Source organism: Macaca fascicularis, chromosome 5 (genome assembly GCF_037993035.2).
Source record: "Macaca fascicularis isolate 582-1 chromosome 5, T2T-MFA8v1.1".
Taxonomy (NCBI): domain Eukaryota; kingdom Metazoa; phylum Chordata; class Mammalia; order Primates; family Cercopithecidae; genus Macaca; species Macaca fascicularis.
Window position 1 is genome coordinate 7370329 of NC_088379.1, and position 24764 is coordinate 7395092.

Below are 24764 nucleotides of genomic sequence, written 5' to 3' on the forward strand. Positions count from 1 at the left end.
GTGCAGTGGTACAATCTTGGCTTACAGCAACCTCTGCCTCCTGGGTTCAAGCAATTCTCCTGCCTCAGCCTCCCAAGTAGCTAGGACTACAGGCACACACAACCATGCCCAGCTGATTTTTGTATTTTTAGTAGAGATGGGGTTTCACCATGTTGGCCAGGCTGGTCTCGAACTCCTGACCTTAAGTGTCTGCCCGTCTCAGCCTCCCAAAGTGCTGGGATTACAGGCGTGAGCCACCATGCCCAGCCTATAGTCAACCTAAAACATTCTCATGGCATCAAAGAGAAACCCGGTCCTCTTTTGCTGTCACCCCATCCCTCCCCTTCCTCTGCCCCAGCCCCCGGAAACCACTAATCTACTTTTGTCTGTATAAATCTTCCTGTTCTAGACATTTCACAGGAATGGAATCCTATAACATGTGGTCTTTTGTGAGTGGCGTCTTTCATTTAGCATGTTTTCCAGGTTCATCCAGGTTGTAGCATGGATCAGCCCCTCATTTTATTTTATGGCCAAATAACCTTCCAATGTCTGCATATATTACATTTTATTTTTCCAGTTTTTCCATTTGGGTTGTTTCCACATTTTGGCTATTGTGAATAGTGTTGCTTTGAACATCTGTGTACAAGTTTTTGGGTGGACATCTGTTTTCACATCTATCAGCACATTCTAGTAGTGTGAGAGGGTGGGATGGGGCAGAGCAGTAGAGAGAGAGATGAGCAGAAGAGAGACGCAGAGACAGGGAGATGCCGTGTACCTGCAGCTCACACACTGCCATAAAGACACACACAGAAAGACCCACAGACACACATGAGAGAGTGATGGACTGGGACATACACAGACACACATGGAGAGGCAAGCACACGGTGTCAGAGACAGCACAGGGCACATCCAAATAGGGGCTCAATCAGTGTTTGTAGGGAGGCCTAAGTCTTTCTACCCCACTGTAAAGTTAACTCATATTTTCCTGCCTAGTAATGTCTTACCTGTTCACTATTCGGCTACACCTAGCAGATACCCATTATCAAGCTAACAATTACCAAGGGTAAAGTTAAAGATCTGCTTGTTCCAGACTCATCTCCTGCAAGCCATGTCCCGGGATAGCAGCAGAGGCTTGCCCATCTCTCCCCGGCTCCACGCTGGCCAAGAGCAGGGCAGTGCCCCCCTCCACAGGATCCCGCCAGCCAGGGAGGGAGATGCAGGGCTGATGCAAAAGCTGATTGTTCAGAGTAACTAGAAGCTGAGCCCTACTGACTTTGGACCTTTGGGGAAATCCGTTTTTAAATCCCCAGCCCACTTTCTTCTGTGGTAAGCTGAGGCTGCGGAACAGGATGGAACAGGTTGGAAAGGGGCAGAGGCTAGGAGTCGGGTGTGCAGACGTAGCACTCCCGAGCAGGGGCCCGGCAAACCCAAGGACAAATATCAGCTTGGCTACTCTCCAGCTGCGGGACTCAGGAGAGTAGCCTACCTCTGAGCCTCGGCTTCCTTATCTGGAAAACGGGAATATAACTTAGATCAGCCTCACATGGCTGCTGAGAGAAGGGCAGGAGATCACTCACGTGAGTGTTGGCATCACTCACAGGTGAGAGGTGTAAAACTGCCTGGCATGAGTAGATGCTAAAAAATAATACTAGTTCATTCCCCTTATCCCAGAAGACGAAGCCTGCAGTACTTTCTAGGGGACAAGGAGGTGACAAGAAATGTCACATCCTCTCCACCCACGGGGCTCACCCAGAAAGCGATGTTCTGTGGATAGAGTAAGGGTTCCAGGAAGGCAGGAACAAAGAGAATTTTTTTAACATCTCTTCCAGAGGCCCAGCACTCCCACTCCTAGAGATTTAATTAAAGGAAGTAAAATGAAATGAAAATAAGCAAACGTATGCACCAACATTCATAGTAGGCTTATTCATCACAGCCAAATTCTAAAACCGGCCCAGTCCACCAATGACACACCCACCAAATGGAAAGCAATCAACAAAGCGTGGCACATGCACACAGTTGACTGCCACTGAGCAATAAAAATGGGGGAAGAATTGATATACACAATGAAAGGGAAACATCTCAAGGCATTCTGTGGAGGAAACACAGGCACGAAACAGCACAGTTCCATTTGCATAAGGTTCTAGAACCAAAGAACCAACCAACGGAAATCCCACGCATGGGTGCCTCTGGAAGTGTGTGGGGGTGGGGAGTGACCAGAAAGGGGCACTAGAGGACTTGCTGGGTGATGAAAACATTCTCAGCGGGAATATTGGTTCTAAGGGGTGTGCAATTCTCAAAACTCATCAAACTGTAAAACCTAAAGTCTGCACATTTGATTGTATGTAAATTATGCCTAAAAAAAGCAGCCCATTGGGAAACTATATCTGTCAGAGGCTTGTCTACGTGACACCTGGCTGCCAGGGGGACACCCCACCTCCCACATGTGCCTCCACAAACAAACACCAACACCGAGCTTACATCAACAGCTTCCTTGTCCTTTGACATCTGCACTTCTCTCTTCCTCCTCCTTGATGGGGAGCCAGTTTCCAAGGGGGTCTGCGCATTAGACTCCAAATTCTTGAGCAGATTTTGAGTGTCGTCTTTCTAAAACCCAAAGGTCAGGAGTTGGGGGTAGATAGAAACACAACACTGAGGTCAGTTGGCCTAGTCCCCACCAAGACTTTTGCCAGTCAACTCCCCCAGTCCAGCGGCCACTTCTGCTCGCCTCTGTGCTTCTCAAGCTTGGTCCTCTGTGTGTAATGCCTCCCACCCTATGTGGGGTCTGCTACACATCCTTCAAGACTGCACAGGTCACCTTCCTGAGAAGTCCCCCTAAGGCCTCCAGGATGCCCCCATTTCAGTGCACCTTCAGGACTTGAGCTAAGATGCAGAGCAAAGCTTGTTCCATTTTTCTTCTAGGTTGGGACCCCCAGTGGACTGGGAGCTCCTTGGATTTAACAACAAAGCACGGGAAATGGCACATGCATATTAATGTTCCTGTTGATTTTGATCACTTCATTGAATGGTTTTTAAGAAAATATGTTAGGTGACCTGAAGTTATAGAGTAGTTTCTATTCTGAACTACAATGAGTGCTCATTATTTATGGATTCTGTATTTGCCAATTCCTGTACTTGCTAAAATTTATTTATAACCCCCAAACCAATGCTCATGGTGCTTTTACAGTTATTCACGGATACACACAGAGGATGAACAATCTGAGTTGCCCGGCATGCATGTGCTCAGTTGAGATGGAACAAGGTAGCACTCTGCCTTCTTGTCTCTGCTCTCATGCTGTAAACATCCTTTTCATACTCTAGTAGCACAGTTTTTGCATTTCTGTGCTTTTTCTTGGTGACTTTACTGTTTAAAATAATCACCAAACACAGTGCAGAAGTGCTATCTAGTCTCCCAAAACACAAGAAAGCTATGGCATGCCCTCTGGAGAAATGGGTGTGTTACAGAAGATTCATTCAGGTATGAGTTACAGTGCTGATGTCTGTGAGTCCAATGTTAATAAATTAAAAATATCTATCAAATAAGATATCTTTAAACTGAAACATACATAGAACTATGCTACATATTGACTGGTTAATGGAAATGTTGTGACCAGAAGCTTGTAGGAACCTAACCCTGTTTCTCCCCTAGGAACAATGGTTCAGTGTTCACTAATGCTGTGTTCTCAGTGAGTTTACAGAACATAACTACCACAAATAAGGAGAATAGACGATATTTAAAATTCTGTTATCCTGGATACTTCTCAACTTCCTCTTTAATCACTAGCTGCTCATGAATATAATCTTTGAAGTAAAGAAATATCACCAGTTTGTCACTGAGTTAATCAGCTACTATTACTGAGCATCTGCTTTGTGTCAAGCCTTGTTCTAGGTACTGGGAATAGAGTAATGAACAAAATACACAGCCTCGGCTTTTGTGGCATTGACATTGCAGTGAGAGAAGAAAGATGCAAACAAATAAATGAAAAAATACATAGTAATTCAGGGACAATCGTGTTTTAGAGTAATAGTGGAGGGTGGGGGAATGAAGGATGATGGCAGACAAAGTCTCTTGGACAAAGTGGCATTTGAGAAGGAACTTAAAAGAAGTGAGGTCATCAGTCATTGAGATATCTCAGGGAGGAGTATTCTAGAAAGAGAGAACAGCAAGTGCAAAGGCCTTGAGGCAGGCCCATGTTGGGCATAGAGAGAAACCTGTGTAGATGCAGCAGTCTGGGGTGAGTCTTGGGGTAGATGATGAGGCCAGAGATTTGGGGGGTTGTTTACCAAGCATGGTTGGCCTGTACAAATGTCCTGCAAAGAAGAACCCAGTCAGATAGTCCTACAGTAAAGACATTGACGAAAAAAAATACCTATCCCACAGAAGGAGCACCAGCATCACTTGAAAATGTCCAGAGGGTCACCAGCCATTTGAGGACAGACTCTAATACGAAAGATAAAATCCAAAACAAACAAAAGGAAAAAGCAAGCAGGGAACACACTACGCAAGGCAGAGAAAAAAAAAAAAAACACCTTAAATAAACAACTAAAATATTATCAGAGAAATCAGAGAAGGTATTCCATTCATGAAATAAGAACAGGATAGAACATTCTCAGAACAAAGAAAGGACTCTTGAAAATTGAAAATATGAAAAACTCAATACAAGTACAAAGTTAAGAAACGTCTTTCTGACGGTAATGTAAAAAAGACAAAGAGGGCTGGGCGCGGTGGCTCAAGCCTGTAATCCCAGCACTCTGGGAGGCCGAGACGGGTGGATCAGGAGGTCAGGAGATTGAGACCATCCTGGCTAACACGGTGAAACCCCGTCTCTACTAAAAAATACAAAAAAACTAGCCGGGCGAGGTGGCGGGTGCCTGTAGTCCCAGCTACTCAGGAGGCTGAGGCAGGAGAATGGCGTAAACCCGGGAAGCAGAGCTTGCAGTGAGCTGAGATCTGGCCACTGCACTCCAGCTTGGGTGACAGAGCGAGACTCCGTCTCAAAAACAAACAAAAAAAAGACAGAGATAGGAAGTGAGAGAGAAAGACTAAGATTGGAAGCCCAATTCAACCTAAAAAAATGATAGGAGTTCTTGGAAGAAGAGAACATACAAAAGGAAAAGAATCATCAAAGATATCAAGAAAATGATTCTCTATCAAAAGGACATTCCAAATGCCTGGCACCGTGGATGACAAGTGACTTTCACCAAGACCATCCTGGTGCAATTTTATTTATTAGGAGCAAAGGTAAAGGTTCTTTAAGATTCTACAGAGGAACAAAAGGAAAAGAGGTTTCATATAAAGTATCAAGGATCAGAATAGAATCAGTTTTCTCAACAGCAACCATGGAAATTATGAGATGAAGCAGAGTCCCCACCTTTTATGGGCCTGCAAATCCCCTGCCCTTAGCCTGGAAATAAAGGAAAATCCTGACTTTCTTCAAGGGAAATTATCAGCAACTTGATAAGCAAGAAGGTAATAGTAACTTAAAACAATAGCCAGGAAGTTAGAGTCAGGAGATGTTTGGTTTCCCTACAGAAATTAAAGATAACACTTAACATATGTCCTGAGTTGTTTTTCAGAAACCTGGACCCCCATCAAATGGATCCACTGAGAGGCTGAGGTCCTCCGCTGCCCCTTATCTGAGATCTGAACTCTGAGCACCATTCTTTGTTTGAAAGTTCTTCCTGGGGGGCCCGGAGGAAGTCATGCCCAGGAGCCTGAGCTAATGTTCTTTTCTGCTGAACCCACATTTTAAAACAAAGCTTCTCTTCCTTGACAAAATGCATATCAGAAAATCTTTGAATCTACCTCTGACCTACAAGCCTCCACTTCAAGATGTCCCGCCCTTTTAGGCCAAAACCAATTGTAACCTTCATGTACTGATTTACAATTTTGCCTATAACTTCTGCTTTCCTGAAATCTACCTATACCTTTAAAAACCCTCACGTGCAAGTCATTGGGGAGGTCAGGATTTGAGCATGAGCTGCCTAGTCCTCCTGGCTTGGTGCCCTGTGAATAAACACCTTCCTTTTTACCACTGCAAAACCTCAGTGTAGCTATCTGGTCTTACTGTGCGAGGTGAGTGGGACCCAGTTTGGTTCCACAACAGTTCTAAGACAACGGAGGCCAGATGCAGTGGCTCATCCCTGAAATCGCAGCACTTTGGGAGGCCGAGGTGGGAGGATCACGAGGTCAGGAGTTCAAGACCAGCCTGGCCAACATGGCGAAACCCCGTCTCTACTGAAAATACAAGAATTAGCTGGGCATGGTGACGCACGCCTGTTGTCCCAGCTACTTGGGAGGCTGAGGCAGAAGAATCACTTGAACCCAGGAAGTGGAGGTTGCAGTGAGCCAAGATCGCACCACCGCACTCCAGCCTCAGTGACACAGTGAGACTCCATCTCAAAAAAAAAAAAAAAAAAGACAATGGAAAAATGCCTTCGAAATTCTGGAGGAAAATTATTTCCAATCTAATTATTCTTACCAAATTAAGTATAAAGATAGAAGAATATATTTTCAGACACAGAAGTTCTCAAAAGAGTTGCATCCATCCCTTTTTGAAAAAGCTACTGAAGGATGTGCTCCCGGCATGCAAGGAAATTAGCTAATGAAAGGGGAGTGCAGGGGAATCCCTGAAACAGGATTCAACCCAGGAGAGACATGAGAAAGTCCCAGCATGATGAGTAGCTGCTTCTCAAACTTTAAGAACATGTAAATCACCAGGAGGGCTTATTAAACGCAGCTTGCTGGACCCAGAGATTCTCATTCAGTGAGTCTGGGGTAGAGCCCAAGAATTTGCATTTCTATCAAGCTCCCCAAGATATTGATGCTGCTGGTCTGGTCCACACTTTAGAGAGCTGTCTAGAGAATAACCAGCTCAAACTAGAGCTTGTCAGAATGTTTCTCGGAGACATGTTTTTCTCAAGAAGATAAAATGGATCAAATATCTAATGTATTCAATTGTCTTGAACAGAAAGGCACATATATGGGGGACAGTTAAATGAATGATAAGTACACAGAATCTAAACAATTGAAAAAACCGAGGCCAGATGTGGTGGCTCATCTGTGATGAGCCTGTGATCCTGGCACTTTGAGAGGCAAAAGCAGGAGGACGGCTTGAGCCCAGGAGTTTTGAGACCAGCCTGGGCAACATGGCAAAACCCCAACTCTACGAAAAACAGGAAAAAAAAAATTAGCCAGGTATAGTGGTGCAAGCCTATAGTACCAGCTACTTGGGAGGCTGAGGTGAGAGGATCACCTGAGCCCAAGAGGTCAAGGCTACTGTGAACCGTGATCATGCTACTGCACTCTAGCCCGGGCAATAAAGTGAGACCCTATCTCAAACAAAACAAAAAACAAAAAAAGAGAATAACTATTAATTTCAGGAAAAACAAAATGTTGTGCAAGAAAAGAAGGTATTCATAACCATAACTGATCCTTAACTTACAGTAAATGATGTTTGCAGAATTGTAATAATGGAAACACTGAATACTAATTTAACCAAATTCCCCTATAATCTCCCTACCGGGAGGGTGGTAGTGGTGTTGGGAAGAGTGAACATCTTATGGAGGAGGGGAGGCAACAGAGCTAAGTCCTCTTCCTTTCCACATTGGAGAGTCAACGGCTATTACACACAGAAAAAAAAAAAAAAGCAAGCAGCAGCAATATAGGCACGTTATTCAGAAATGGGAAGTAAATTCTCAAAATAATCAGCTGAAGGAGTTAACAAGGCCACTGTGGAGAAGTAGAAAATGGGTGGGGCTACTGCTCCTTTTGAACTAATACTTTAAATTATGTGCATGAACAACTTCGATGTAAATAAAACAGGTTTAATGATGAAATAAGTTAAAATAACAAAATAAAACAAAAACAGCAAAAGGAAAGCAGTGCAAGATAACACTGTGACTTGGAACAGAGGAGGAGAACAACGAATGCCCAGAAAGCAGGGAAGTACCTGATCTAGCATGGAAGGTCATGAAGACTTCCCTGGTTAATAAGGCGATCTCTCTGGGTCCTGAGGGCTGAGCAGGGTGGAGTCTGAGAAAGGCCAGTGCAGGTGGAGAGAACAGATATACAGAAGTGCAGAGGTGACAGAGAACAGTGAGATGTCTTGAGTGGCTGGAGAGCAGGATGAGGCAAGTGGCTGGGCACCTGTGCGTTAGGATGGGTACTCTGGAGAAGGTAAGCCACTGTATGCACCATGCTAGAAAACTGGGTATTGTTTTATTTATTTATTTATTTATTTATTTATTTATTTATTTTTTAGATGGAGTTTCATTCTTGTTGCCCAGGCTGGAGTGCAATGGCATGATCTCGGCTCACTGCAACCTCCACCTCCCGGGTTCAAGTGATTCTCTTGCCTTAGCCTCCCCAGTAGCTGGGATTATAGGCATGCACCACCATGCCTAGCTAATTTTGTATTTTTAGTAGAGACAGGGTTTCTCTATGTTGGTCAGACTGGTCTCTAATTTTTCTTTTTTCTTTTTTTTTGAGACAGAGCCTTGCTGTATCGCCCAGGCTGGAGTGCAATGGCACGATCTCGGCTCACTGTAACCTCTGCCTCCCAGGTTCCAGTGACTCTCCTGCCTGAGCCTCCTGAGTAGCTGGGATTACAGGCTCCTGCCACCATGCCAGCTAATTTTTGTATTTTTAGTAGAGGCAGGGTTTCACCATGTTGGCCAGGCTGGTCTCAAACTCCTGACCTCAGTTGATCAGCCTGCCTTGGCCTCCCAAAGGGCTGGGATTACAGGCATGAGCCACAGCGCCTGGATGGGCATTATCTTTTGCAGGCAGCCAGGAGTCACTGGAGGTGTTTAACCAGGAGGGTCATAATGTCTGACGTACATTTTATAAATAAAAACTAGACGAAGGAGACAGGAGGAAAAGAATCTCATTAGAAAGAAGGTTGTTGCAAGAATCACATCAAACTGTAAGAAAATCCTATTAGTCCTACTTTGAGCCACAGACCTCTCAATGGCTGCCACCCTGGTCTGAGCCACCATCACCCTCAACTGACTAGCTGTGCAAACCCAGATGGCTTGGTTAATCCCGGTAAGCCTCAGCTGATTCAGCTAGGAAATGGGATACTAACCACCACCTGACTAGGTAGCAGATGCTTAAGGCTCTGGGTTTGGGGTTCAAACCAACTAGGGTTGAAATTCAGCCCCACTGTTTACTCATCGTGGCACCCTGGTCAAATAACTTTACAGAGCATCCACTGCCTCACTGTAAAGTGGGGATAATGGCAGTTCCTCCACCTCATGGGGTGAAGGATAAAGAACCAGATGTCTACAAACACTGCATAGGGCACCCAGCAAAGTCTCTGTCTGTGGCTTCCCTTTCCGTCTCCGTGCAACAAGCCAGCATCTCTTAGTGTCTCTTAATCACCAGCAGGATCTGACAACCCCCAACTCACCTACAAGCATCTTGCATTATCTTAGTTTCAGCCCTGATCAGCCCTTTGCAATGTAACGCGTCCCATGAGTCACCACATTCTGATGCCTACATGGAACCCGCACAGGATCTGTCTCCTCTTCCCACAGGCCAGAAATGGGGGCAGCAAGACCATGCCATCTTGTTTCTGATCTCACAGACTTTACCCTTCCCCGCCCCAAAGAGGCAGAAGCTGCAAGGATCTAAAATAGTGGCCATACCACTACTGATGGAATGCCTGCCATACGCCAGGCGTTGCCATGCACAGCCAATTCCATGAGGGCCACTTGCATATGAAGCATCCACTGGTCTCCTTCAAGCAGCCACCCCGTCCCTCATCCATGCAGAGAACACAGTGGCTTTGGGGTTAGACACGTCTGTCACTTTAGCAAGTTACTTAACTCCTCTGTGCCTCAGTTTCCTCATCTGCAAAGCAGAGACATTCATGAAATCAACTCAAACTGTTGTGGAGATTCATCGAGATCATTTAGGCAGAGGGTCTAGTTCAGGGCCTGGTAAACAGTCAGCACTCAATAAATACTAGCATTGCCAGTGCTCCATCGCAGACTCCCCATGCGGTGTCATAACTGATAGTTCACTTGTAAACTTGCAACTCGTCGTTCTCCTTGAGGCTGTGAACCTCAAGCAGGCAAAGCAGGGTCTCTCCTGCTCACGAATGTGGTGCCTAGGCCAGTGACTGGCTGTAGAAGGTGCCCGAAAACTTTTACTGTGAAAAAACTTTTACTGATGAATGAAAAAATGAATGCCAATGTGGCGGCTGGAACTCAGGCCAGACGACGTAACCCACACCAGAAGGACGGAAAAGGCAGAAGCAGGAATAGGCATTCAGGCGTGGGAGTCCCAGCAGCCCTTCTGTCCACCACGGTGAGCGGGGTCAGCATCCTGTCCAAACCCTTGATGCTGCAGATAAAGAGACCGAGGCGTGGCGCGGATGGGTTGCTGTCTAGGATCACCCAAAGGAGCGGGATGTAACAGGCACCGCAGGGGACCTCAGGTCAATGCCCTCTAGTCACCCCGCCACCTTCCTCCTGTAGCAGGAGAACCCGACGCCTGAGCAGTTGCGCGCGAAGTCCCCAACCAGGCTCAAGGAGTCACAGAGCCAGGTCTCCAGGTCCGCACGACAGAGAAGCTACGCGCCCCGCGCCCCGCCCCACCGCTGTCTGCTCGGCCGACCCACCTGGTGTCGCGGGCTCCGGCGGCCCGCGCGGCAGCCGAGCCAGAGACCGAGGCCGAGGCCGAGCGCGGCGCCCAGCAGCACGGCGGGGGCCAGCAGCGCGGGTGCCGACCGCAGCGCGTCCCGGCCCAGCAACAGCCGCGCGTCGCTCTTGCAGGCCGCCCCGCCGCCGGCCATCTGGGGCGCTCAGGCGGCCGCCCCGCCGCATCCCGCTGCTTGCTGCACCGTCCCCGCCAGGGCGGCGACGCGAGACTCGGAGCCCGGGCGGGCCAGAGGCGCGGCGCGCCCCGCAGACTTTCCGGCCTGTGCAGTCTCCTGACTCCTACTCCTCTCCCCTTCCCTGCTTCGCCGAGCCGGAGGGAGGAGCCTGGATCACCGCTCAAAACTTTCAGCCACCCCGGCCTCAGCTCTGCCCCTGCACTGAGCATGCCCAGCAAGAGGCGCGCCTCCCAGCCCCGGACCTTTCCGGAGGGGGCACGGTTTCCACCGGGATTCCTGAGTTCCTGGGGAAGAAGAGAGACCTTGATCACCGAGGAAGTCTCCTTTAACTGTATTGAGGCTTAGAATATGCTAAGCATTTAGCTTAATGATCTCATTAACTTTCTCCATAACCCTCTGCGGTGGGTGCTCCGGTCATCCTCCTGATGAAAACGCTGGGACCAATGCAAGTCCAACCCCTTGCCCTTGCCCCTAACCTCTACCCATCAACCTTCCCGGGGCCACACCGCCCTCCACGCCTCTGAACTTGCTCACGCGAAGTCTCCCGTTTTAATCTTATTTTCTCCCAGGGAAGGTCAAGACAATAGGTGGAGAGACCGTTACCCTCAGTCTCCACTAGGAGGATGGGTAGAGGGACCCTTACACCCAGTCCCCACTGAGACGCTGGGTAGAGAGACCCTTACACCCAGTCCCCACTAGGTCCAGGACACTGCACCATCATTCATTTACTCAGCAGTTGGGGAGAATCTGTTTCTGTGTTGCAGGCTGGGGGATAGGCCAGCCACAAACCAGGCAGTGTCCAGGGTAGTGAATATCTCATAGTTGTGTAGAGGGGTAAACAATTAGACCAGTTCATCACTCTGTGTTTGCTTTAAACAAACATTTATGGGGTAGCTACTAGATGTTTGCTTTTGTCCTGGGTGCCTGGGTAAAGTACACATGCATGTGCATGACTGCACACTTGCACGCAAGGGCACACACAGACACACACACACTCCTACCCTGTGGAGCTTAATTACCTGTGTGGGCCAGGCTAGGGGACACACCATGTGGATCTGTTTCAGCAGAGGAGGGCTTTGCCCTTTCAGCCTGGATGTCCAGCTTGTTTCTAATTTGTTTCATCATTTCTTCGTGGCAAGATGAGAACTGTTACCCAAATTCTTCATCCTTTTTATAAATGAAGAAACTGACAGCTAGAGAGGAGAGGTGACTCATTTAAGGTCTTGCAATTAAGGAGTGGGACAGAATTATTGTCCCATTTACACCTGTGTCTGTCTAGCTTCAGGACAAACTCTCCGCTATGGGGAGCTTCTTATATATTTCCTTAGAAGCATCTCCAAGTTCCTGGGGACGCATGAGGGCAGTAACTTGATGCTGTTGTTTTACGCTGGGTATTTCCACGAATGCTTAGGCTTTAGTTTTTAAAATGCGGTGTTTGGGCCGGGTGTGGTTGCTCACACCTGTAATCCCAGCACTTTGGGAGGCTGAAGTGGAGGATTGTCTGAGCCCAGGAGTTTAAGACCAGTCTTGGCAACACGGTGAGACCCTGACTCTATAAAAAATAGTAGTAAGAAGATGTTTTAAATGTAGGGTTATTTGCATTTTACTTTATGATAAAGTTGACTATTAAATTAACCTTTAAATTACCGACTGTCAAATAATACCAATGGTCCAGCAACATGCTTGGCAATTAGCCTGTGGCCTTGTCTCATGCCTGACAGCTGCCACGTACCCCCTGGTGTGGGGAACTTGGCTTATAAATTCTCAGCTTCTCAAACCCCATGGCCTTGTCCATGTTAGCTCAGGAAAGGCCTGTCCTTGGATGGTCTGGGTTATGGGGAGATAGGCTGCCAGGGGCCAGGCTCACTGGCCTGAGACTTTAGACAGCCTAACAGGCTGCCCCGGAGGAAGGATGGCTGGAGTGGAGCCCTCTCCCGTCAACAGGTGTCAGCTGTCACTCAGGACCTAGGCAGGGATGAGGAAGCAGACAAAAGGCTCCACCTGTTCCCTTTTTTGTGTCTTTCTCCTCCTCCTCCTGCCTCCCTTGGCAAAGCAAACCCCTGACCCCACGGAGAGTTCAGGGAGAGCTTGCTCAGGGCTGCGACTTCAGACACCAGCTGCCCTCTTTCTAGGTCTCCAGAGAGGTGGCCCAGCGGCTGGCCTGTTTCCCACTGGGAATGCGAGGGGCACCCGGGCGGGCCCAGGGCTGAGCCACAGCAGGCTCGGGCAGTGGGTGCTCAGCTGGGCTGCACTGAACGCAACCGGAAGTGAGGGTCCTTTTCCTTCTCTCCCCGCCACCCCCTCCTCCCGGAGCTGTCCTGAACCCTCTGGGTGCTCCAGAACTCGTGGCCCCGAGCTCCAAGTGCTTCTCGGTTTTCTAAACGGGGATGAGGAAACTCCGGATTCACATCCGTGTGTCAGGAAACGGTTCCCAGGAGAAGTGCGTCTGAATAGAGGCTTACAGACCCAGGTAGGTGGTAGCGGAGGGGCCCTTGGGGCCCTGGTAACCTTGAGGAGCAGGGGAGTGACCCGCTCTGATTTGGTTTGGGCGGAAGCAAACCCAGGCCTGGCCGCCGGGCGCCCGGGCCGCGCCAGCTTGCTCTTCCCCTCCCACGCCCGTCCGGCACCTCCCGGCCGGCCGAGCTCTAGATGCGGGTGTTTGTTCCAGAAAACTTTCGGCTGCGGCTCGCACTGAGCATGCTCGGCGGCGGGGCGGGCCTGGGGTCCGGAAGCTCCGGCGACTCGGCGGCACCCGCCGCTTTGAGGTAGCGGGTCCCGGCAGGCGATGGGCCCCTCGGGCTCCCGGGGGCGCGCCACGTGGGTGCTGGCCGGGGGCCTCCTGGCGGTAGCCCTGGCCCTGGGGGACCGAGGCTGTCTCGACGCCAGCTCAAGTCCCCGCTGGCGCCCCCTCGGCGCGCAGCTACCCCGGCATCCCCAGGTGGCTCCCGGGTCTGGGCCCGGCCTGAGGACTCCTCCCGGGCGGAGCGGGGTGGGGCCCGAGAGCAGCACGCAGGTAAGGAGGGCCCGCCCCCAGGCTCCGGTCTGACTCTAGTGGTTTGACTTCGTCTACACCGGGGGTGGCAGGGAGGACCCTTAGTATTTCGCAAAGAATGAGGGAGGGCAGGATCTGAACAGGGTGCCTCGCGGCCCTTAGGTGTATCCCGCTTATGGCCAGAAAGCTTCGAGGGAAACTGGAGACCTTCCTCGGGGTGTGGCACCAGCGGGCTTGGACTTCACCAGCGACCCGGGTTCGAATCCTGTTCTCCATTTTACGAACTTTGACTTAGGGCAGGTCACTCCTGTGCCCCAGTTTCCTGATCGTTGAAACAGGGCCGTGGTGGCGTCCACCCCAGAGGGTGGAAGTGGGTTAGATGAGCTCACGCATACAGAGCGCCTTGCAGAGGCCAGCACTGGGAGATTGCAGCGGTTGTTGAAAGTGGGGACTCTTGGCTGGATTCTTAGGTGACTGAACTCTCCTGGCTGATGGATTTAGCCACTTCCTACTTCACCCTGGCCCTCCTTCTGTGGTCCTAAACTCGAAAGGTGTGGATCCCTGCCTGTCACCCTAGACTTGACCTCCCCCCACAAAGTTGGTCACCAGTCCTAGTGCCTTTTCCTCCAAATCAGCTCGGATGTCTGCCCCTCCTCCCTCCCCACTGCCACCCCCTGGCTTCACGTCCCACCACTTCACCTCTAGCCCTTGGTGATGGTTTTCCCACTTCTTGCATCCATTTTCCCCCAGACCTCTGGGGTGGTCTGTCCTGGTAGACATCCCACCACTCCCGTCCCATGCTGGCACTCTTCCCTCCCCCACCTTATTGTCCCTGGCAGCACACCCAGGCTCCTATTCCCAGAAGTGCCCTGGCCAGTGGTCTGGCCATTGATGCTACCCTGAGGTCCTCCCACCTCACTCCCCGGGTGGTGGGTCCTGTCCTGCTGTGTTCTCTACCCCAGGACACTTGCGACACTTCCAGAAGTTTAGCCTTAAAAGAGACCCTGCTCCCTTTCTGTCTTTAGGTTTTCACTGGAGAAATGCCATGTCAGTGTCCTGAGCTTTCAAAAGTCTAATGACAGAACATGTTCCCTGGGTTCTTTCATCTGCCCTGTGAGGTGGGAGTATCTGGCCGGTTTTGCAGGTGACAAAACCAAGGCTCAGGGAGTCGAATCCCCAGGCCTGTCCTGTGCTCTCTCCCTGGCCCCCGAGTTCAGAGCCCGTGTGCCTGGCCTCACCTGCTTTGCACAAGCTCTTCCTTCTGGGAAGCCAGCGTCAAGATCCTGGCGCACATTGGTCTCTGTCAACCACAGTGATGTTGAGGGTGGTCCCTGCCAGAAGGGAGGGACGGTGCCTACTGGGAAGGGCCTGAAGCCATCTAGGACCATGGTGGGTCTAGAGCACCTCACCCTTAAGGGCCGCCCCTGCCTTTGCAGGAATCTGGGAATGAGCACCTGTGTTCAGGTGCCCTTGGCATCTTGAGCACATCCCCTGGGCCCTGGCCCTGCCCACACCCATCCCAGCTGTCCATGGGACCAGCCTTCCTCCATCTCTCTGGGCCTGTCTTGGACAGCCCTTCTGCACACTGTACAGGAAAGAGCTCCAGCCATGTGTGTCCCTGCCTCGGCCACTCCCTCTTCTGGGGCCTGGGGCAAGTCACAGCCCTCAGGTCTCTGCTTTCTCTTCTGAGCAGTGGTGTAAGGGCTGTTTCCAGAGCACAGTTCCCTAAGGCACAGGTTAGTTCTTCCTATTGTAATTATTTGATGCCTTCATGTAATTATTTGATGCCATCTATCCATCCATTCATTCAATATCTATATCTCTCTCTATATATTAATTGCACCTTTGCTAAGTCCCGTGCTGTGTGCAGGGGGCTGGGAGACCAATGCCTAATTGCACACTGTGATTGCTGTAAGGAGGAGGATGGGGAGCCATGAGAGAGGGCGGAGGAAGGAGATCATTTAGTCTGGGAGGTCAGTTGAGACTTGAAGGATGGGCAGGTTTAGCCAGGGAAAGAGTGGGGAGAGGACATCCCAGGTGGAGGAATCATCGTGGGTGCGGCCCACATGTAGGAGGGGCTTGTCATATTCCAAGTCTCTGGCACCCTGATGCTGGGACATGTCTTGGTGAGAACATTTAACACATCGTTTTGGCTGCTTGTCTGTTTCCTTTGCTGGACTGTGAGTTACTGTGGGCGGGGATTTTACCTTTTTTAATTTCATCATTTGATGCCCACTGGGAATGCATTTTATTCCCCAGTGGTTCTTAAAGTGGGGCCCAGGGACTCCCTGGGGTCACTGAACCATTATAGGGTCCATGGAGTCAGAGCTATTTTCACAGTAATGCTGAGATATTACTTACTTTGTCTACTCATTTTCTCACAATTGTGTGATGGAGTTTTCCAAGGTGACAGGAAGTGTGATATTGCAGCAGATTTAATGTACAAGCAGATTTAAGAATCCAACTCTTTCCATTAAGTCAGACGTAGATGAGGTTTGCAAAAATGTAAAAAAAAAAAAAAAAAAAAGTAATTCTTCTCACTTTTTTATTTTAGAAAATAAAAGTTTTAGTTTATTTAGTTTTCAGAAAATATGCTGTTTATGTTAATATGGAATGACATTGTTATTGCTATTTAAAATGAATTAATAGACACTTTAAAATATTCTCACCTTTAATTTAAAGAGAGTACATGTTGATAAATATAATCAGCACAAACAAAAGTTTTTTGGAGCCTTCAATAATTGGCAAATCTGTAAAGAAGTCCCAAGACCAACAAGTCTGAGAAATCACTGCTCGGTAGCAAGCCTTATCTGATGTCCTAAGAATTCAGATGAAAGAAACCACCCAGCCCCTTTGAAAGATAAGTGTCTATTTCAGATTGGGATCCTTTCATCATTTTCACCATTTCATTATGCTAATAGTATCATTTTGTTATTTTACTTGAAGCACCACACAACAGTAATTTAGGTTGGTTGTGATGCCAAGTTCAGTGGATTGGGTGTGTCCCAAATTTGTAGAAAAGAACAACAAAAAATCAGCCAGATACGATGTAACATTATCTGTTACACTGTGTAATTACTATAGCTTTCAAAATTGCAGCCTTGGAATTCCAAGTTAAGGGAACTATTAGTCAAATAAACTCACGCCTGTAATCCCAACACTTTGGGAGGCTAAGTCAGGAGGATAGCTTGAGGTCAGGAGTTCAAAAGCAGCCTGGGAAACACAGTGAGACCCTCACCTCTACAAAAACATATATATATATATTTTATTAGCTGGGTGTGATAGCACATGCCTGTGTATTCCCAGGTTCTCAGGAGGCTGAGGCAGGAAGATGGCTTGAAACCAGGAGTGTGAGGATGCAATGAGCTATGATCTCACTACTGCACTCCAGCCTGAATGGCAGAACAAGACCCTCTCTCAAACAACAACAACAACAAAACAAAACTTCCTGAGAGCTTGGTCAGGAAAGATGGAGATCTTGAGGGTGTCTGTGCTTCACTTGATCTTTAATGGCCGGAGCACCCCAGGGCTCAGTGCTGGGTTCTCTTCTTCCCTCTGTCAACACTCACATCCTTGGTGATCTATCTATCCACTGGCAGCTCCCGAATTTCCATGTCCAGCCAAGACCTTATCTGAGCTCCACCATGGATCTGCAGGCCTACCTGCCATGGTTCGTGGAGACTCATGGGCACTCCACAACTGATGCACCAAGGCAGAACCTAAATCCTGCCCCTAGGCTCCCTTCCTGCCAGTGGTTCCTCTGTCTTTCTTCTTCCTGGACCCGAAGGCCTTGGCACCCTCCTAGCCTCCTCCCTCTCCCCAAGCCCCACATTTAGTCAGCACATCGCGTGGGTTTTATTTTCAAAACACACCCACAATTAGCACAGTTTTCACTCTCTTTACAAACACCATCTTCATCTGAATTGCCACCTTCTCTCTGGGATTATTGTGGAGCCACCTAACTGACCTCCTTGCATCTCCCCTTGAGTACTTCTCTGTTCTCAACAGAGCAGCCAGAGTGTCCCATTTAAAATGACTATTATGCCACTCATCACAGAGTAGCTCATGGTGGTTTCCCATTGTCCCCAGAGCAGAAACCACTCACTCGCCCTGCTCAGGCACCCGGACCTCCTTGTGTTCCTTGAACACCTGGGTGTGTTCTCACCTCAGGGCCCTTGCACATGTCTTTCCTCTGCCTAAGTGAATGCTCCTCCCCCGATACCCCGACAGCCCTTTCAACATCACCCCATTTAAAATAGCATTACTCTCTGTCCCTTTTTCCTTCTTTATTTTGCTCCACTGTTCTTATCACCTTCTAATATACTATTTACGGTATGTTACTGTTTTGTTTGAATTATATATAGTATACTATGATTTTGCTGGTAATTTTCCTAAATAGTGTTTTGAGAGTAGAGCATTTGATGTCTCCTTTGGCGATGTATCCTCATTTTCAAAATAGCACATAGTAGGTGATCAAAAGTATTTGTTGAATGAGTGAATGCAAGTGAAGTAACTGAGGTTGGCAGGAAGTGGTGAGGCAGTGGCTGAGGGTTTGGAACCGGGGCTAAGAGTCTAGAAACATGAGTTCTGACCTCAGCTTTACTGTTTACTAGCTGTGGACACTTGGATATTTCATGTGTCAATTTATAAGTATTTATTGGGTAGTCTTGATGCTTCTGTGCGGCTCCTGGGGATATAGCACTCAACGTGCCTGAGTCTCCATTCTCCTGAAGTTGGTGCTCAGTCCAGCTCGGAGACTCACATTCCTCATCTGCAAAGTGGTGATTTTATAGTTACTTCTTGGCATTATCAGAAATGATGATGATGGTGATGATAAGAACAGTAACAAGAGCAATGATAATAATAGTTATGATGATATGCAGTAACTCCTCACGGGACATCAGTAGGTTCTTGGATACTTTGACTTTAAGCAAAAGAAGCGCTGTATGCTATAGGAACAGCTCTTGTCTGTATTAACTAGCCTATGGTAAATTTGGTTTTGCTATACAGTATGCCATTTGGCTTAAAGTCACAGTTTCTATGAACCTATCAATGATGTTAAGTAAGGACTTACTGGATGGCAATACATAGTAATATGTAGTAATAATAGCAATAATAACAATTGTATATTTGCTGTGTATTTACTCTGTGCTGGGCACTATGCTAAAGCTTTACATTTATTTTCTGGTTTAATATTTTTTTTTTTTTTTTTTTGAGGCCGAGTCTCGCTCTGTCACCCAGGCTGGAGTGCAGTGGACTACAGGCACCCGCCACCATGCCCAGCTAATTTTTTGTATTTTTAGTAGAGACGGGGTTTCACCGTGTTAGCCAGGGTGGTCTCGATCTGACCTCATGATCTGCCCTCCTCGGCCTCCCAAAGTGCTGGGATTACAGGTGTGAGCCACCGTGCCCGGCCTTAATCTTTTAAAATTCCTTATGAAGAAGGTATAATATCCCCATAGTACAGATGAGGAAACTGAGGCCTCAGTGATTCCAGGTGAGGTGAATATGCCCACCAAGACTTGCCTATCCCAAAGCACTTGTTGTCAGTGTCTAGGCTCTACAAGAAAGTGCTTTGTAAACCTGAACACAAGATTTTTGTGCTAATTTATCATCCCTTCTTACAGAGAGAGAACTAAGAGGAAATTACAACCATTTCCCAGATGGTCTAAAAGGACACTGTCCACTACAGTCGCCATGTATGACTAAACTTAAACATTTCACATGTCAGTGGCCCCCATCTGGCTAGTGGCTACCATATTGGACAGCTCAGATTCTAGACCATTTTCATCAATGCAGACTGTTCTACTGGAAGTTGGTTGAAAGGGGAGGAGGCAGTGGAGGGGGAGTAGAGACCAGGCCTCTGGGCCATTCATTCGCAATGGCTGTTGAGGGCCTTCTAGGTGCCAGGCTGTGTCCTAAATGCTTGAGATACAACAGGGCAAGGCAGACCAAGACCTGCCCCTGCTCTTAAGGAGCCTGCATTCTTGGAGCTGGAAAAAGGCAGGAATCATGTTACTCTGTGGTGTGTCCACCGGTGGTTGGGGGCTGGAGAGATGCACACAGCGGGCAGAGTGGTCTGAGAGATGAGCAGCGCTTGTGATATGGACAGGCAGGAAAGGTGCTTCAAGGAGGTGACAGCTGAGCAGATCTCCGAGTGGAGTGAGGGACGGGCAAGGCCGTGTTTCTGGCCAGGACTCCGACAGTTGTTCTGAGTAAGATGAGATGCTGTGGATGGGCTTTGAGCAAGAAAGTGACCCTGTCTCATGTTTCCTTTCCAAGCACCCCCGTGGCAGGGGTGAGAACAGATGGCAGGCAGAGGGGTGAGCAGGAAAGTGGCGAGCAGGCAGGCGGGAGGCCCGGGGGCCATGGAGGGGAGCTAAATGGTGGGCTACTGAGAGGTTGCTGGACTGTGGATGTTTTTTCAAGGTCGAGCCAGTGGGGTTTACTGGGATTGGTTCTGGGTTGAGAGAGAGAAAGAGAAGAATCAAGGACAAATCCAAGGATTTGGGCCTGAGCAAATAGCAGAAAGGAGATGCCACTGGCTAATGTGCAGCAGCCTCGGGTTGGAAATCATTGCTGTTGAGATCGACGTGTCTCTTAGGCGTTCACGTCTGGATTTGAGGGGAGAAATCTGGACTAGAGATTTACATGGGGGATAGTCAGTGTATAAATGACCTTTAACATCTGAGGGGCTGGATGAGCTCACCTCAGGAGGAACTCTCGACTGGAAAGAGTGCCCTGGAGCAACCCCAGGTCTTTTGACTGGGAACAGGAAAAGATCCAACAGAGGAGGCGGAGAACGTGTGGCCTCTGTAAAAGGGAACCAGGAATGCGACCCAAAGGTCAAGGGTGGAGAGCATTTCAGGAAGGGAGAAGGGGCTCACCATGGTCGGCAGAATAATGACTCCCAAAGATGCCCGCATCTAGACCCCTGGAACCTGTGGATATGTTAGGTTTCATGGCCATGGGAGTTGACATTATACAAGGAATTCAGGTTGCTGACCAACTGATCTTAAAATAAGGAATATATTCAGGATTATCTGATGGTCCCAATGTAATCATCAGGGTCCTTAAAAGCGGAAGAAGCAGGCAGAGGAGAGAGTCAGAAGGAGATGTTGGAAGAAGGTCAGAGAGATGCAACGTAAGAAGGACTCAGCTGCTGCTGGCTTTGACGATGGAGGAAGGGGCCATGAACTTAAGGAGCACAGCAGTCTCTGAAAGCTGGAAAAGGGGAGGAAATGGGTTCTCCCCTGGAGCCTCCAGAAAAGAGCACAGCCCTGCCAATACTTTGACTTTAGTCCACTGAGACCTGTGTCAGACTTCTAACCTGTAGAACTATCAGAGAATAAATGTGTATTGTTTTAAGGCACTACATTTGCAGTAATTTGTCCAGCAGCCACGGGAAGCTGGAATAAGCACATATCGAATGCTGCTGGTAAGTGTGTGCAATGAGGAGGACTGGTCATTAAGTGGAAGCTTGGAGTGGCTGTGGTGACCTTGACAGCAGCTGTGTCAGCTTGAAGAGAGGGATGACAGGGAGGAGCAGGCTGGCCACTGGACGGTGCTGTTGGCTGCACCTGGCATGGTGCTTATGGGAGCAGCTGCCCAGGGTGGTCAGAGTCCCCAGAGAGGCACCTCCCCAGGCTGGGGACTGCGGTGAGGACAAGAATCAGAGATGCCCAGAAACCAGCGAGATTGCCCTGGGAGGCCTGGCCGAGGGTACCTGGCACCAGGGCTACCCAAGGGCTTCTCATGGAGGTCAGCCTGGGTCCTTTGCTCCCTGGGAACCTGCCTCTTCCTCCCAAGTGGCAATGTCCACTGGTAAGGAGAGCTTTGTCCCTGTGTGAGGTCAGGGGCCAGGTCTGCTTTGCCTGACATGTGATCCCTAGCACAGTGTCTAACAGGCAGAAGATGCTGGCTGAAAGAATGGATAGAAAGTTCCAGGGGACAGAGGTTGTACAAAGGTACATTTGTGTGGAGTTCAGTGCACCATCCAATGGATGCCTTGCCATCTATTGGCACATGTTCATATCAGAGACCACATGGATATATTTGTTCTTAAGTAATAGACTGTAATTTTTAGAACAGTTTTAGGTTTGCAGAAAAATTGAACACATAGCACAGAAAGTTCACATATACCTCCTCTGCCACACACATACATGGTTTCCCCTATTATTATTTCTTTTTATTTAATTAATTAATTTATTTTTATTTGTTTATTTTTTGAGACGGAGTCTTGCTCTGTCACCCAGGCTGGAGTACAGTGGCACGATCTCTGCTCACTGCAACCTCTGCCTCCCGGGTTCAAGTGATTCTCCTGCTTCAGCATCCCAAGTAGCTGTGATTACGGGCACCCACCACCATGCCCGGCTAATTTTTATATTTTTAGTAGAGGCAGGATTTCACCATGTTGGCCGGACTGGTCTCAAACTCCTGACCTCAAGTGATCAGCCCTCCTCAGCCTCCCAAAGTGCTGAGATTACAGGCATTAGCTGCTATACCCAGCTTATTATTTATTACTAATATTTTTTTGAGACAAGGTCTCACTTTATCTTATAGGCTAGAGTGCGGTGGCATGATCATAGCTCACTGCAGCATTGAACTCCTGGGCTCAAGTAATTCCTCCTGCCTCAGCCTCCCAAATAGCTGGCAGTACAGGCATGTGCCACCACTTCTGGTTAATTTTCTTTTTATTTTATTTTTTTGTAGAGATGGGGTCTCCCTATGTTGTCCTTTCCAAGGCTGCATATTCCATTTTATGAATAGACCACATTTAGCTTATCCATTCATCCATCGATGGACATTTGGCTTGCTTCCACTTTTGGCTATTGTGAATAATGCTGCTGTGAACACAGATGTGCAAATATCTCTACAAGATCCTGCTTTCAGTTATTTTGCGTATATGCCCAGAAGTGGAATTCTCAATCATGCTGCTTTATTCTTTTTAATAGCTGCCTGGTACTCCATAGAATGTTTGTACCATAATTTACTATTTTAAATAGAATTATTTATGCTGCCCGTAACATAACATAAGCTCCATGTGAAAAAACTGAAGCCAAATGTTTGGCTCCATCAACGGGGAATGCTGGGGTGGGTTTGGGAGAAGACTGGCTGGATTGAGCTGCACCCGTTTTCCCTCTTCCCTCACCTCTTGCCTGTCTCTGCCTCTGTCTCTGCAATTTCCATTATTTCCTCTGTGTCCCTCCACAAGTCTCCATCTCTGTGGGTGAGCCTCCTCCACACTTTTGGGGGAAAATCAACCTCCAGTCCGGCTGGGCTTACGTCACACCAGCAGAACTGCCCTAGGTAGGGTCCTGGAGGTCTGTAAGGACTGGGCCTGAAACACACAGACGGTGGCCACAACAGTGTCCCATCGATCCCGTCCCATCTCATGCTTTCCGTGGTGTCTGGCCCACGTGAGAGCCAAGTGAACGGTAGCCACACGGACTAGTCATCGGAACTGGACCCCAAAGCCAGTCCTGAGCATGCTGCTCAGCTCGCATACACATCCTTTCTCCTTCCGTTACACAGAAACCAGCCATTGCGTGCAGGTGCCGGTGAGCACACGTGCTGGGCCAGGCTGCTTGCATGCCAGGCTCTGGAGTGTTACCTTGTTACCGTAGACTGGGGGTGGTGCTGTAAAATGAGGATAATGCTTCATGGGTTACTATAGGGACTACTTGTGCAGTTCACTCAGTGCACATAGTGTAAGCACTGGTACATGGAGAAGGTTCCATCTGGGAGAGCTTTTATTATTATTCAGTAGAGAGGTCCGAGTCTTTCTAGAGCCCAGTGATTGACAAAGATAAATTGGAAGGGTTTGGCCAGGTTCAGTTTAGACCAATTTTCATCACCAGTGAGGCTGAGCAGACTCAGGGGAGGCTTTGAGGTCACTTTTCAGAAGAGGGATCTGAGGCTCAGAGAGGCTGGGACTTAGCCAAGGACACACAGTGAATAAATGGTTCCAGCTGGAGTCCAGTTCTCTCCACTTCCCATCTAGTGTGTTATCTGACACTGTGGAAACTTGCAGGATCTTGGGAATTCAGAGGCTCTTGGCTCACTCAGGGTCACAGAGTTGATGGAGGGCAGGGCTGAGGTTTGAACCCAGGTCTGTCTGATGATAAGACGTTTTAACCACATGGTGCGTCCTCCCTTGACAGCTCCCAGAAATGCATTCATGAGGGCACTGATTCTCTCCCTGGGAAAGGGAAGAGAATTCTCTACTCAGAAGCTGGCGGGGATGGCTGACTTAGAAAAGTTTACTTCACACCTCCGGATAAAAGTGCAGGTCCTTGGCCAGGCACGGTGGCTCACACCTGTAATCCCAGCCCTTTGGGAGGCCGAGGTGGGTGAATCACGAGGTCAGGAGATCGAGACCATCCTGGCTAACACGGTGAAACCCCGTCTCTACTAAAAATACAAAACAATTAGCCGGGCGTGGTGACGGGTTCCTGTAGTCCCAGCTACTCGGGAGGCTGAGGCAGGAGAATGGCGTGAACCCAGTAGGCGGAGCCTGCAGTGAGCTGAGATCACGCCACTGTACTCCAGCCTGGGCGGCAGAGTGAGATTCTGTCTTTAAACAAACAAAAAAAAAATGCAGGTCCTCTCCATGTGAGCCATTTACAAAGATTATTTATCGCCACTTCTCACAAGTATGTGTTCCATGTTGACTCTGTGTCTTTTGAATTTTTTAGGACTTGCCCTGTATGGTTTGGCCCAAAGTAGAATGCTGTCACTTTAAGACTGCAGGTGAGTTTTTCTTCTGGTTGATGTTCTTCTGTTTTGAGCATGAAAAACCAGAAGCCTGAAGCCCTCCTTCCTCCAGCTCCCTCACACTCTGCTGATCCTTCCAGCACCTCTCTACTTTGGACAAGTAGATCATTCCCTGACCTTACAGAACTAGGGCAGTGTGCCTGCACCTCAGAGCTGGCCGAAGTGTTAGTGCACAG

The 24764-nt window shown here is 48.6% G+C and overlaps 2 protein-coding genes across 16 annotated transcripts in view; one reads left to right on the forward strand and one right to left on the reverse strand.

Annotated features, from left to right (window-relative positions):
- Positions 1-10956, reverse strand: part of EVC (EvC ciliary complex subunit 1) — a 103079-nt gene extending 92123 nt beyond the window's left edge. For 5 of the 11 annotated variants that reach the window (XM_074039412.1, XM_065544761.2, XM_045392121.3 and 2 more), the window contains exons 1-2: positions 10605-10956; positions 2458-2583 (exon numbers count right to left, since the gene is read on the reverse strand). In XM_074039412.1, the coding sequence (XP_073895513.1) occupies positions 2458-2583; positions 10605-10778 (300 nt within the window). In that variant the 5' untranslated portion in view covers positions 10779-10956. Of the gene's footprint in view, positions 1-1728; positions 1828-2457; positions 2584-9627; positions 9833-10604 lie in introns of all 11 variants that reach the window. The other 6 variants (XM_074039413.1, XM_074039416.1, XM_074039411.1 and 3 more) reach the window with 5 other exon arrangements.
- A 1934-nt stretch (positions 10957-12890) lies between these two features.
- Positions 12891-24764, forward strand: part of EVC2 (EvC ciliary complex subunit 2) — a 188209-nt gene continuing 176335 nt past the window's right edge. For 4 of the 5 annotated variants that reach the window (XR_012434648.1, XM_074039405.1, XM_005554453.5 and 1 more), the window contains exons 1-2: positions 13541-13833; positions 24510-24564. Coding sequence is in view for 4 of the 5 variants with exons in the window: in XM_074039405.1 (XP_073895506.1) it covers positions 13606-13833; positions 24510-24564 (283 nt within the window). In the remaining variant the exon portion in view is untranslated. Of the gene's footprint in view, positions 13291-13540; positions 13834-24509; positions 24565-24764 lie in introns of those variants that run through there. The other variant, XM_065544758.2, reaches the window with a different exon arrangement.